Source organism: Camelina sativa, chromosome 12 (genome assembly GCF_000633955.1).
Source record: "Camelina sativa cultivar DH55 chromosome 12, Cs, whole genome shotgun sequence".
NCBI classification, from domain to species: domain Eukaryota; kingdom Viridiplantae; phylum Streptophyta; class Magnoliopsida; order Brassicales; family Brassicaceae; genus Camelina; species Camelina sativa.
Genome location: NC_025696.1, coordinates 3,515,704 through 3,529,327, shown reverse-complemented (window position 1 = coordinate 3,529,327; position 13,624 = coordinate 3,515,704). Strand labels below are relative to the sequence as shown.

The window sequence follows — 13,624 nt, the reverse complement described above, 5'->3', positions numbered from 1 at the left end:
TTTTGCTAAAATTATAAAGATTACCTTGTGATGCCCACAAAGGAAGAGCAAGATTGCAAGATCCGATTGGCAAACTAAGCTTCTGTTGTAACCTAACCACCTCAGGCCGATACAACCACCAATCTGTCTCCCTCTTCTCCAAATCATCACACCGGAAAATCTCAATCATCGGTTGACATTTGCTCCAAAACAAGACTTTGCTTTTCCATGTCCAATCCGTCTTCCCTTTCTTGGCTGCCAAGTTAGCCGCTACTAGGTTCACTTGCAATCTCAAAAGCTCTCTTCGCCACCCTTCTTCAGGGTAATTACAAGGCAGCTTCACTACTATCAAATCCAACTTCTCTAAGCTTTCGAAATCTGGCATTGGTATCTCAGGACATGTGGGAACCTCGGTTTCTTCCTCTTCATCTATCCACTCGGGGAATAAGTCTTGCCATTTGAACAGCTTAGAGACACGCTCAAAATATATGTGAACCGCTTCGCCATAATGTTTCCAATTAGTAAGATCATATTCATCCATGTTCACCATCCCTATCTTTGTTTTCCCTAACCCTCTTGATAATATCTCCTCCATGAAGCTTGGTGCCTCCAGCTTGGTTTGGTTATTAGCGGTTAGTATATCTCTCCTGTTTATTTGGTTCTCTTCAACGAGTTCTTGCATCTTCAATCCTCTCTCCACCTGATCAAATAGCAATATAAATATATAATTAGTATGATTTTGAGCATAACATTTACCCCGATATCTATCAAAGCAAAAGGTAAACTCACCTTACCTTGGGAGTGCAATCACGAAAGGAGCATCCAACAAAGGAAGCTGCGCTGCTGAAGTAGACTGATGAAGAAGGGTGGACAAAAATGGCAGTATAGAGAAGAAAAGAGAAAGCCAACAAGACTAGATTGAAGCGTATCAGTACGGATTTGGATGGTGCCATCTTCATTAGCATCTTCATTATCGTCCTCTCGTTTCTCAAAGACAAACATTTCTCTTTCATCTTCTATATATATACTCCTAAATCAAAATGTTCAAAGGTTTTAAGGGAAATTGTGTGTAGGGATTATTCTTTATATATATACGGAGCGCGTGAAGGGTAGAGAAAACTAAAATAAAAACATGGTAATTAGTACTATGTATAACAGGGTAGAGGTTGAGTTTTTGAGTAAGACGTCTAGAAGAGTTTCATTGGACGTGTGTCAAAAGATTTTCTTTACTCAAACACAAGCCTGATGGATTATTAATAAAACAAAGATTTGTCGCCAACGATTTTGGGTGGATGGGATACACATAATGACATATACGTATGCCTTAAGTTACGTATTTGCTCTCTCACCTTCAACTTCAAAATGCGGGACCAAAATTACAATGTAAAGGATACTATAGTAATAGAAAAACCACCGCATTTTCTAATTACCTAACCTACATATCACATTACCTCATCCAATGCACAACCAAAAAGGGCTTCATAAAGTTTTCTACCATCATTTAATTTGGAGATACTACTACTATCAGAACATAGACATTTTGTTACCATTCTTATGATCTATTCACAATTTTGGTAATTAACGAGGTAACTCATGAATGCGCTCTGTTACATTTGGAGAAGATGTGATCTCTGATAGAGACAATACAGCAACTTAACATAAATAAAATTTAAGTGGTAGTCATAGCTCAATTGAATAAAAGGAAATATTATCGAAGGAACATAATAATATATATTTTCCACGATTTGGTGATCTTTTAATATATATATATATATATATATATATATATATATATTATTAAAAATAAATGTTGTTACAAATCTATATATACATTTTTTGGAGACATTTATGAAATAAATCATCAAGTCAAACCTATTTACAATTATGTCATTGGTATTAAAGTTTACAATTATTTTTTACTTTAAATAATATCAAATTCAGAATCAAATTGAAGAAGATTTTCTCCTATTCAAATTTTCGAAAATACTGGACCAACACCCATTAGCATTAAATATTTTCTATTTAATTAATCCATTTACTAAAAAACTGTACTAAATATTAACACAATTGATTAACCGTAGACAATAATAACAGCCTAGATTTCCGATTAAACTTCTTGATTTAATAAAAATTTACAAAAAAACACTCTACCATTTTAATCGACTTGCACAACTATAAATATAAAAGTGTTAAATGATATAGAGATAAAACAACAAAAATTAAAAAATCAAATTATAGTATACTCAGATACTTATAAAACCCTAGAATATATCATGTAATACTATTATCTTTACATTGTAAATGAAAAAGAAAAATCACAAAAGTATATTTGTTGACTAAATTAAATTTTATGAATAATAAGGATATCTTAACTATATAATACACCACTAAATGTTGATAATGAAAGTTGTACACTACATAATAGATTGATGTAAAACTATAGTAAATTTGAAAAATACAAAAGATAGTATTTACATATATAGTTAATATAATAAATAAATTCAATATTGCTTTTCTAAACAAAAATATAGCCCCCAGGGTGAATATCTAGTTTATTCACAAAACCTTTACCAACTGCAACTTTTGAAAATTTGGTACAAAAGATAATAATGATGCTTCTAAGAACTTTTATGGGGTAAATGGAACATGCTTATTGGGGGAAAACGTCAAATAAACTTCTACTCCTTTTATTTTGCTTTTAAAATATATATTTTTTTCAAATCTTTATGATTTGTGAAGTGTCCAAAACCTGTCAGAAAAACGGCCTATTCCCCCATAAACTATATTACTTTATCGCATTCATACACAAGACTTTCATCTGTACCTATTCCTCCATGAACTACAACAAAATTTGAATATCCTACACAAACTATATAAATCCGGTTAAAATCCACAAATCGTATGACGGTGTTACTGTGCCGTTAACTAGATGATGATTAGGATGCCACGTGGAGTTACAAAACGACATCGTTTTGTTTTCCTGATAAAAAAATCAAAAATATAAGATTAAACATAACAAAGTTAAAATTTGAAGCCATGACCTCCAATGCACCACTAGCTAACAGAAAACCAACTGATCCACACTTAACATTTGTTGTTAACTCAGCAGTATAAATATATATATATATATATATATATATATTGGACGACGCAAGAATCAAAAAGATTCCTTTTCGCCATTTTTACCTTCTCTTTTCCGATAAACTGTGGTCCATGGCTTCTTCATCATTTTTCATGGATTTCAAAAACTGGGATTTCTTTGGTAGATTAGATCGAATTAATATCTCTTATCCGATCTTTAATAGCTCAACTTGATTTTTGTTAAAGGGAAACAAAAATAAAAATTGAGATTAAAATTGAATTGGGTGATATATATCTCAGTTCATGACTCTCTGATTTGAAATTAACTGCAATTAGGGTTGGATTTGAGAATCCCCCCTTACTCATCTAGTCGACTGGCTGAAAATATCCAAAAGCAACAAAGGGAATGGAAAGGTGCACATGAAAGGAGCTTAAAACCAAAACATAGACATCAAGAAACAATCTTGAAATTAAGACAACGAAACCGATAGATCCAAACGAAAATTTGGAGGAGAAGCCAAGCCACACAAAGCAGCAAGTAGAGCCGACAACGAAGCAGCAAGAGCCGACAACAAGTTTATATAAATATATATCCGTTTGCAAATACAACAAATATTTCAGTAGCTTAACTGGTATAAGTCTATCTCATGGAATCAGAGGTGAGTGGTTCAATCCACGGTTTTGCTATTTTTTTCAAAAAATGTGTTTTGTCCTAAAATATACAAAACGACGTCGTTTTGTAGCTCCACGTGGCATCCTAATCATCGTCTAGTTAACGGCATAGTAACACCGTTATACGATTTGTGGGTTTTAACCGGATTTATATAGTTCGTGTAGGATATTCAAATTTTGTTGTAGTTCATGGAGGAATGGGCACAGATGAAAGTCTTGTGTATGAATACGATAAAGTAACATAGTTTATGGGGGAATAGGCCGTTTTCTCAAAACCTGTCCAACCTTGTTTGGTGATAGTTGACGGCAAAGTGTGCTTCTCTAAAGAGTGTCTTGAGGGCGATTTGGATATGTATCCCGCTTCTATTGAGTAAGCTTTTCTCTGGCTTTGCTTAATATTATTACACTCTTTCGTCCCGTGTCTTAATTTTGAATCAATCAGTAAGTTTAGATCGTAATCTAGGATGATACTTGGCTCTAATTTTTGTGATTTTGCTCTTAATATTCTTGTTGTCTTGATCATAAGTATGTATAACTGATTGGACTTCAGCTTTCGTAATATGAGATATTCAAAAATATACTACGTGAACATCCAGAATCCACTTTGCTATGGGCCTAAATTTTGAATTGAAAAAACTCGTTACTCGTAATACAATTTTTTTTTTTTTTTTTTGGGCAAATTCGTAATACAATTTATTAGTTGGTATATTAGTTGATACAAGAGAGAGAGGCAAAATCGTCAGAATGAAAAATGCGACGGAGGAAGTCAAGCAAGCAACATGTTTAGTTCTCATGTCAACATCGCTTACTTACGCTTACAGAAAGGATCAATGCTTTTCAAACAACCTCTCATCTCCTTTTCTTATTCTTACTTCAATTTTTTTTTCGTCTCAATCAGACTATCATAGATTATTAAGCTGAGATGTCACAGGGATTATGATGAGAAAGAAAGAAAGAAGGAAAATGAAAATAAGGAATGGTCAGACATCATAGTTTTATAAATTATAATCATCGTATGTCAACCAAATTTAATGAATCATTAACCTAAACCAACATACCCCATTTAGGTGCCTCAACCTCTTTTGATTAAAATTATGTAGGCTGTTTTAATCTTATGAAAGATAGATTACACCTTGATTTTTTATACGGTTTGGTATGAAAGATCCATGAATATACACGTTTATATGTGCTAAGTGGTTAAAGAAAAACCAAGTTATTTGAACTGTGTGGAGGGAGCTCTTTGGGTAAATGATAATATTGCAAAAACTCAAAAGAAGCTGTTCTTATCAAGTAAAAAAAAATACACACTGTGTCGTCTCTCATCATATTACTACTCCTTGATCACCTCCTGCATGTGTTGTGCATAACTTCTTCCCGGCGGAATGAATATTACATCTTCCCAACCTGAATTCTTCTCGCTCCTCTATACAATTATTCATTTCAAATTCTTATTAGACTACTGGTTTTTTTTTCCCATTCATACTTTTAGGATTCTTTAAACAATGAAGAAGAGTAAGTACCTCCATTTTCCTCAATACATCTTCCAGGCTCCCAACCTGCAAAAGACAAGATTAGTTCCATGTTGAAGGTAAGCGAAGTTAGCTAATATGCAACTTTGATAATGATAAAAGCTTGGAATTCATTTTAACTTATAGGTTTATCAAGGGGTGTGTACAATCTGAATTCCCCTCTTTCTACAGTTTTCTAATACTTTACCTTTTCCCTCGTTGTTCATCTGATAACATGGTGTTATATGAAGTGAAAGCATAGGATTGCAAAACAAGGAAGCAACATAAATGATAGAAATTACATAAGATGCCAATGCAACTACTTGCTACTCCCACTTTTTAGTATCTAGTAAACCACATGTTTTTATATCAAGGTGTTTCTATCTTAAGTGGCCTATCTAAAATACAATGTAAGTAGGAATCATTACCATAATTTGTTGATCTCCTCTTGATGCTCTCGTATATTTGGAAAGTTCCCTCTCTATATCTTCCTGAAAGTGGTCACGGCAGAACTTGATTCTCAGCAAAAGTAAAGCAATAACTACCTTCCTCTGTTTTGGCTTTTGAGAGATCTAGTATAAGTATTCTCTGATGTGCAAGAAGAAACTAACCAACCTTACTGAAATATACAGGGAAGTAACGTCTATTCTTTTTCCTCACAACAAGAAGCTCAGACTGCAGAGAAGGAAATTACAAGAGAAAACAAAACAAAAAGACCAAAACATAAGGAATCTGTATTGGTAAAGTATAGAGAAACACAGAAAACATGTAGAGCAATTTACATACCTGGAAAACAGGAACTCCATCAAACCCATTCTTATTACCTGAGGATTTGAGCTGGGACGCAAGAAAAAATATAGCTTTAGAATAAGATTGAAATGAAAAAAAGAGGTGATTGAGAACTGTACGATTGAAAAGCTTTTTAGCATGAGCCAACCTCCAATGCATTCTTTATTTGGATTGGATCTGGCAAGAAACGAAATGAAATTCCTTCAACTTTTAACAAGTACACCTGTCAATCAAAACCATTCTCTTTTAAACTTCAGTGATATGAATGTAGGTACAAGGATCATTCTATAACATACAAATTTACCCTAATGTAGGTTTAAGTTCCAAGCCAAATATTAAACCGATAATAATCATGCAAACCACTCTTTGCATCCTTTCATGCTCTATCTCTTGAGAGAGATAACTTTTAAGAACACAATCTCGAATTCATGATTCCAAACGAGGCCCCTTCTGAGTATTTACTTACTACAGTATTACCATATTATAAACCACTAAAACGAGGCTATACATAAACAAGTTAACTTAGATTGAACCTCACAGATCACATAATCTAAGTAATAGAGAAATAGTCCCAAGAAATATCGTTTGTTTCATATGTTCCAATGTCCCTAACTAGTTGAATCAATGAATGGGTTCCACATTGTTCTAATGCAAATGAATGATCACAGGGAAAAAGGAACTACCTGGTCAAGAGTAATGGGAACAACCTTCGCATTGGTTTTCAATTCTCTTCTCCGAAGTCGCGCCTATATATATAAATCAGGGTTTATAAGAGAATTAAGAGCTCAGATACTTTCCGATTCTTTTGTGGAAGGAACAAAAGCAAGAAAAGAGGGAGAGAACCTGAGCAAGAAAAGCTTCAGCATCCTCTTGTCTAAAACAGAGCAAACCAATAGACTTGTCGCCGGTAGGATCCGAGATAAGAACGAATTCGTTGTTGGTGTTACTGACAGTGAACACCGACGTGCCAGCGAGAGCTTTAGCAACGAGAGATGGATTCAACGTCGTCGGGGTTCCAGACTTGGATTGCGAGACGGAGGCGAACGGTGGCGGAGAGAAACGTCGAGAAGCTAGGGTTTCGGCGAATCGTTTGGTGTCTTCGATTCGGGCGGAGAGGTCGGAGCTGAGTCGTGTACAGTGGTGGTGTAGGAAAGAGGAGAAGGAGAGGAACGGATTGGGTTTTACTGATGACTCCATTTTCGGATTCGCAGAAACAAAATTGAAGAAAAATAATAAAAAAAAAAACTCTGCTGAAGAAGTAACACTTTACTTAGGAAGAAGAGAGAGTGAAGAACGGGCTCAGAGTCACCTTCTGGGTTTTATTTGGGCTTTTTATTCGGCCTTTCGACATTATTTTAAGGTTAAAAGTAACAAAACCTTAATGAATGAAAATTAGTGGCCTTATTATTATATTGGGGAAAACGTCCTATTTCTCCCTCGGAACTATCATATCGTATTAGATCCACACCGAACTTTGACCTCGTTCTATAGCTCCTTCGAACTTAAGTCGTCCACCTATTTCTACCCGAATCCATAGTTCTATTGCTATTTTCTCTTCGGATTAAAACTTCTCATCTAATTCTCCATAAATTTGGTTTATACGGTTTATAATTGGTTTAATATTTGCTTAACTAACTAATAAATCCTATTAACCGGATTAAATCTTATTTCAACCCGATTTTAAAATTAAACCCATCAAACCGGATGAAGAAAGCTGAAAATTTAACCACAAAAAAATAAAGCTTAAAAACAATTGAGAAACCTTTGCATAAAACTCATTAATCTCTCGTCAGCCAAGGTAGACTAATCCTTTGGATTTTGAATTGAGGATTTCGATTATGTGGGTTATTAGATAGAAGAAGACTGGGGAAAAACTTTTGGGTCTTGTGGCAAATTGGCAATGATGTGATTTTAGCATAAAGTTTGCTGTTTTGAGAAGAAGATGGGATCTGGGCGGAGCAAATCATGTTGTGGCTCGTCTGTGGTGAGAGGAGATGATGATATCGATGTGGCTTAATCTCCTCTGTCGTCTTCTAGTGGTGGTGAAGCGGAGAAGATCAAAGAGTCTTTGTGTGGTCTTCACTCTTCTTGTCTTCACGACAATGACGATGATAATAATGATGACCAGGTCTGGGTTTTTTTTTAATGTAGTTTCGATTGTTTTATGGAATTAGGTCAAAATCATGAGTCTTGATTTCTTTAGGTGTGTAATGGATGGATAAGGAATGGTCATGGAAGTGATTCACGGCGTAGAATGGAATCAAGGAATCAAAGAGATGATTCAAATTGCTATGAAAATTGACCGATGAACAAAAATCTTAAAATTTGCCCAGAAAAAAAAAATCTGAAAACGAAAGACGTGGGTAACATCGACGACACTAGATTGGTTCATCCTTATCGACAGATTATCAAATCTCAATTGAAATGATTTTTGGTTAATTGCAATGATTTTCCAATGTACTTTTGTAATTTTGAAATCAAAATTCACAAAATAGTAATTTTTTTTTAGTTTCAAAAACCGGGTGAAGAAAAATATGTTAGACATATTGTTTACGGGTCGGGTCAAATTTTTAATGTTGTCTGGTTTGAAAAATTGGTTACATACCAGATTTGTGTCGGTTTGTTAGTAAACCGTTTAAACCAAAAAAATTGGAGAAATAGCAATAGAATTACGAATTCGGGTAGAAATAGGTGGACGACTTAAGCTCGAAGGAGCTATAGAACAAGGTCAAAGTTCGGTGTGGATTTAATACGATATGATAGTTCCGAGGGGGAAATAGGACGTTTTCCCTATTATATTTAAGTTATTAACATATGAGACCCCCAAAGTCTTCCATCGTTTTGGATTTTCATAAATGACAGAACTATAGACGAAAAAGGCCAATTCTCTCACATAAAGCTATTTTCTCTTTTCAACTTCCACAACCCACTCTAATTACATGACTTACAAAAAGCGTTGTCACTTCAAATACATGTTATATGACATATCATTTCTCCCTCCTTATAAAATAAACCAGATCAAGAAAACAATTCATTGAGAAAACAAATCAAAACATTATTGTTAAAACTCAACAAGTAAAAAAAAAATGGGGAACATTACTACTGCAACCCGAACAGTGTTACTGCTTGTCATTACAATTATAATGGCGATTGCGTATCATGGAGAAGCCATAGCATGTCCGCAGGTAAATATGTACTTAGCACAATGTTTGCCTTATCTAAAAGCTGGAGGAACTCCTTCGCCAATGTGCTGCAACGGACTTAATAGTCTAAAAGCTGCTGCTCCTGCCAAAGCCGATAGACAAGTAGCTTGCAATTGCTTGAAGAGTGTAGCTAATACAATCCCTGGTATTAATGATGATTATGCCAAACAACTACCTGCTAAATGTGGTGTTAATTTGGGGGTCCCTTTCTCTAAGACTGTGGACTGTAACAGGTAGACATTGCCAGTTTCTATTTATCTATTGCAGAGACAATGTATAATTGTGAGAGCTTCTAACTAAATAATCCTCTCTTTGATTTGTTCTGTGAACAGCATAAACTGAAGTGTGACTACCAACGGCCATGCAGCTACAATAAAGTGGATTATACTAAAAGAACAAAAGCATCATGAACAGATTAAACGGATACTCAGTATATTTATCTTCTGACCATATATTTTCTAGATGTAAATCATATATATAGTTCTTGGCAAATAACATGTGATATTCCCACATATACATTTTCCTCTTTACACTCACAGCCTCTTAAAATGCAGCTCCCACAAGCTTCTGAATTTTACCGTACTATAAAATCCGTGCAAAGATACGCAATAGATCCAAGATAAATGATTTTTGAACTTAAGGAATAGATATAACAATAGCAGTTGTGAAATTTGAGTTCTTAAGATATGATCATCCGCCTTTGCATACAAAGCGTTTTACATTTGTTTGACATACACGATTGAACCAAAGCAGTTTTCTAGTAAGAAACTAATCGATTGTGTTAAAAGTGTAAACGTGAAAGTAAAACTGTAGTCATCATATTGAACAAACATTGAATCCAAGGGGAATTATTATTCTTGGAAATACCTGAAAGATGGGAAATTTTAAGTTCAGTATTGAATGACGCCCAAACTCTTCAACCAAGGGAGCATCTCCTCCAATCCTTCCTTAAGGCTTCGAGGGTTATAACCAAGATCTCTCTTAGCCTTGTCACAAGAGTATGCCCACTGATGTCTCAGCACTGTCACAGTCTGTTCATTACAAATTACTACGACTTAAAGATTATAATTATACCAAATAAGATAACCTATAATATATGTTGGCAACTAATGAATGCAATTGAAAACTCACCGGAGGACTGATAAGTGGAAGCTTTCCTGTAACCCGAGAGATTAAAACAGATACCCATCCGTATGCGTTGATTGCCCATAATGGAATGCTAAAGTTTGGCTTCTTGGTTCCAGTAATCAGTGCAGCCATATCAAAGACAAGCTTGAAAGAAGCATTTTCCCCAGTGAGTAAGTATCTCTCAGCAAGCCTACCTTTTTCCATTGCAGCAATCTGACCCTCCACAACATCATCAACATGGCTGAAGGAGTATCTATCATTCCCAGGGCCAATATATCCAGGTAATCTCCCGTTAAAGCGTTCGATTAACTAGAAGAACAACACTAGGTTAGTCTAACCAATGCAACTCTAATCAGCAAAAAGGAAGAGATTGAAGAAACGTAGAGAGAATTATACCAATCTAGCAACCATATTGCCTGTAGTGAGCTTGCCAGGACCATAGATAACACCAGGATAAAGCAAAATTATGGGAAGACCTTCAGAAGCAGCATTCAAAGCAATCTTATCAGCAGTAGCCTTGGATCTCTCATACTCCGTGCAGAAAAATTTCTCACTATGAACCTTATCACAAGACCAGAAGCAAATTATAATCGAATCAAATCAAATCAAACTAAAACACAGAAGGAACAAAATCTTGAAATTAGAGTTAACATACTTGAGTCTCATCAGCAACAGATCCATCAGTAGAACCAAGAGCGAAGAAGGAAGAAGTGTAGATAACCTTCTGCACGGTCTTCGTCTTCTTAACTGCTTCCAAGACGTTCTTCAGTCCACCAACGTTGACCTAAGCTTCAAAATCACCAGAACTCATGATCTCTCCAATTCTCACTCGCAATAGACTTTAAAAACGTGGAACAAAAGAAAGCTTACTGAGACGAATCGAGATGGATCAGGAAGCCAAGGCTCAACTAAAGCCGCAGCGTGGAAAACAATATCGCAACCGGAGCAAGCATCTGCTAGTGAACGGTAGTCCGTAACGTCTCCGTAAGCGAGCTCTACTTCTGGAGGTAGATCGGAGAGGTCGCTGGTGCGACGGACTAAGGCGCGTATAGAGTGGCCGCGACGGTGGAGAGCGTGGCAGAGTCGTGCGCCTAAGTAACCAGTAGAGCCGGTGACCAGTATTTTCATTTTTTATCTTTTTGGAAAACTCAACTTTTATTTTACATAATACTAAAATCTAGTAGTATAAGACGCTTTTATACCCAACACCACACGTATTGAGTAAAAATAGTAAAATGTCAAAAAGGGAGGTTTTGGTTGTATAATTAAATGAGCACATAAAAATAAAAAATAAAAATAAAAAAATAAGAAATTAAATAAAGCTCTGTCTCTCTCTCTATCTATCTTTTATCTTCCCCGATTTGCTTTTTCCGGCGGAAGAAATCGAAATCGAAATCGAATCTTCTTCTTTATAAGTGTGTGTGTGTCCGATTTGAAGCAGAGGAGAGAGAGTGTTGTTAGTAGTAGTAGTAGTAGTGAGTAATTTGAAGCTGAGATCTTGAGAATGGTGGGATGACGGCGGAGTGGAGATGGCGAGGGGAGGAGGAGAATGGATCACCACCGGAGGAGGAGGAGGAGGAGCTGGAGTTCTCTCTTTCAAAAGAATCACTCTACTCGTTTGCTTTTTCAACATTCTCATCGCTCTCTTTGTTCTTCGCTTTCTCTATTCTTCTTCTCTCCACATCTATTCCAATAACGATTATGGTGCGTCCTTCTTTTATTTTTCCTGATGTTCTTCCTCCGATTGATTCGTTATCATGATAGATTTTAGTCGTAGTATCTGATGCAGAGCTCTTGTGGTTTGTTCTTTTTATCTAGTTGTTAAGTACACAGCAGATGAGATTAGGAAAATGGAGGAATCTATTCGGATTCGAAGATCAAAAGAACCTACCGAGCTTGTTCAATTGGTATGGTCTCTACTACTGCCTTTTGTTGTGGAATTTGAAAAGTTTCTGTTTCCTCAGATAGATGAATTTGATTGATTTCTCAATATGTTACCATTATAGGTGAAGAAGCTGAAACATGAGGTCGCCGTTGCACAATCAAATACTGAACTGTCTCCTAATGTTAAACACAAACTAGTTGATGAGATCCTGCAGCGTTTGAAAAGCTTAGAGGAGCAGTCGAATGTTACCCAGCTCAGAGGTTTTGTGCTAATCCTCCCTACATAAGAACAAAGGGATCTCTCTGTTTTTGCTACTATACTTTCAGAATCAGTGTCAAATATAAAAGTCATTTATTTTCAAACTGCCACAAAACTTACAATTTATGACTTTTGCTGATCAATTATCTGCTAAGGATCTGTCATCTTCCTAAATTTGATTGTAATTTGTCTTATTACCTGTGAAAGATCAAGAACTCAGTTTAGTAAAGCATTTATGTGGAAGTGGAATATAGCTCAATCTTTCTATGTTCTTTAGATTTAGCTTACTTAACAGTTTTATATGTCTTAACACGCCTCTCTAATTCCTTTCTATTTCGTCAGAAAAATATGCTCAAGAATTTCATACTGTCATGATATCCAACTTGTGAAGAGTTATATTTGTCATTATATTCACTTTACTTGAATAACTCTTAAAATTTATTGATGTACTGACAAGGCTAATGAGCCATATGTGTTTTATTCATAGTTATTTACAAGAGTAATAGGAATAAGGTGGAAGGTAGGATTGGGTTAATTTGTTTTGTTAGAGAGGTGACAAAGTCCTAACTCCTAGAAAACTAGACTTTGAGACACTGGATTGCTTTTTGATGCTTCAACTTGAGTTATAAAAAGCTCTGTTTTCTCTTGTGGTGTTAGTAATGCATGTTGACTTGTTCCTGTTATCTCATTACCATAGTTATCTTTTGGCACATTCATGTCATCCCTGTATTGAACCTTAATACCTTCTTATCTTCATTTGGCGAACAGAAACTGTAGAAATGTGGCGCAGTGAGAAGTTGAAGGAAGTTAAAGAGCTGATTCAAGGACAAAATGGGGTAAAATCCACCCTCATATTAGAGGAAGCAGGTATTTTTCTTTAGAGAGATTACTGAGTTTCTCAACTTGAGAGCCAAGATTCATTTTATGAGATCCTCCGGATAATCTATCATTGTTTTGTATAATTAGAGGGAAAATTCTTTTGTTCTGTAAATATCTAGGGATGCTTGTAAGAGCTTTGGAGATGGAGTGGGATGTGCTGTCTGAAGAGATCGGTTTCTGGTTACCTGCTGAGGTTATAAATGAAGAACACGATGATAAACCTGAAGGAGAGGAAGAGCCTG

At 35.5% G+C, this 13,624-nt stretch overlaps 5 protein-coding genes across 10 annotated transcripts in view; 2 read left to right on the top strand and 3 right to left on the bottom strand.

The window, feature by feature from the left end:
* The window catches only part of LOC104729927 (UDP-glucuronate:xylan alpha-glucuronosyltransferase 2), a 10,924-nt gene extending 9,721 nt beyond the window's left edge, over positions 1–1,203 (bottom strand). The window contains exons 1-2 of one of the 2 annotated variants that reach the window (XM_010448954.2): positions 774–1,203; positions 25–679 (exon numbers count right to left, since the gene is read on the bottom strand). In XM_010448954.2, coding sequence (XP_010447256.1) covers positions 25–679; positions 774–992 — 874 coding nt within the window. In that variant the 5' untranslated portion in view covers positions 993–1,203. Of the gene's footprint in view, positions 1–24; positions 680–768 lie in introns of both variants that reach the window. The other variant, XM_010448955.2, reaches the window with a different exon arrangement.
* On the bottom strand, positions 4,855–7,291 carry LOC104729926 (protein TIC 22, chloroplastic). Of its 2 annotated transcripts, none has more exons than XM_010448952.2 (8): positions 6,873–7,291; positions 6,713–6,775; positions 6,178–6,252; positions 6,027–6,077; positions 5,856–5,915; positions 5,669–5,731; positions 5,253–5,288; positions 4,855–5,155 (listed from the first exon to the last, which is right to left on the bottom strand). In XM_010448952.2, the coding sequence occupies exons 1-8, from the start codon at positions 7,224–7,226 to the stop codon at positions 5,063–5,065; spliced, it is 795 nt and encodes a 264-aa protein (XP_010447254.1). In that variant the 5' UTR covers positions 7,227–7,291; the 3' UTR covers positions 4,855–5,062. The 2 variants fall into 2 exon arrangements, with proteins under 2 accessions (XP_010447254.1, XP_010447255.1); XM_010448953.2 differs by having other exon boundaries at positions 4,855–5,152.
* On the top strand, positions 8,920–9,764 carry LOC104729922 (non-specific lipid-transfer protein 11). Its single transcript, XM_010448946.2, has 2 exons — positions 8,920–9,465; positions 9,565–9,764. The coding sequence occupies exons 1-2, from the start codon at positions 9,116–9,118 to the stop codon at positions 9,572–9,574; spliced, it is 360 nt and encodes a 119-aa protein (XP_010447248.1). The 5' UTR covers positions 8,920–9,115; the 3' UTR covers positions 9,575–9,764.
* LOC104729924 (putative dihydroflavonol 4-reductase) lies at positions 9,225–11,532 on the bottom strand. Of its 4 annotated transcripts, none has more exons than XM_019234137.1 (6): positions 11,231–11,532; positions 11,016–11,144; positions 10,757–10,921; positions 10,364–10,669; positions 10,100–10,263; positions 9,225–9,314 (listed from the first exon to the last, which is right to left on the bottom strand). In XM_019234137.1, exons 1-5 carry the CDS (start codon positions 11,486–11,488, stop codon positions 10,123–10,125), a joined length of 999 nt encoding a protein of 332 aa, XP_019089682.1. In that variant the 5' UTR covers positions 11,489–11,532; the 3' UTR covers positions 9,225–9,314; positions 10,100–10,122. The 4 variants fall into 4 exon arrangements, with proteins under 4 accessions (XP_019089682.1, XP_010447250.1, XP_010447251.1 ...); XM_010448948.2 differs by having other exon boundaries at positions 9,233–9,407; XM_010448949.2 differs by lacking the exon at positions 9,225–9,314 and having other exon boundaries at positions 9,879–10,280.
* The window catches only part of LOC104729925, a gene marked incomplete in the record, with an annotated part of 3,931 nt that continues 1,961 nt past the window's right edge, over positions 11,655–13,624 (top strand). The window contains 4 exon segments of the mRNA XM_019234138.1: positions 11,655–12,064; positions 12,179–12,267; positions 12,367–12,505; positions 13,272–13,328. Coding sequence (XP_019089683.1) covers positions 11,890–12,064; positions 12,179–12,267; positions 12,367–12,505; positions 13,272–13,328 — 460 coding nt within the window.

Bases quoted from the DNA above. Each gene is read 5' to 3' on its own strand.
- LOC104729926 (XM_010448952.2), bottom strand. From the start codon at position 7,226: ATGGAGTCATCAGTAAAACCCAATCCGTTCCTCTCCTTCTCCTCTTTC. The intron at 6,078-6,177 runs GTTGGCTCATGC...CTTGCGTCCCAG, and splicing joins AAATAAAGAATGCATTGGAG to CTCAAATCCTCAGGTAATAA. The intron at 5,732-5,855 runs GTTGGTTAGTTT...GACCACTTTCAG, and splicing joins TCCCTGTATATTTCAGTAAG to GAAGATATAGAGAGGGAACT.
- LOC104729922 (XM_010448946.2), top strand. From the start codon at position 9,116: ATGGGGAACATTACTACTGCAACCCGAACAGTGTTACTGCTTGTCATT.
- LOC104729924 (XM_019234137.1), bottom strand. From the start codon at position 11,488: ATGAAAATACTGGTCACCGGCTCTACTGGTTACTTAGGCGCACGACTC. The intron at 10,922-11,015 runs GTATGTTAACTC...TCTTGTGATAAG, and splicing joins CTGTTGCTGATGAGACTCAA to GTTCATAGTGAGAAATTTTT. The intron at 10,264-10,363 runs GTGAGTTTTCAA...TGTAATGAACAG, and splicing joins TTCCACTTATCAGTCCTCCG to ACTGTGACAGTGCTGAGACA.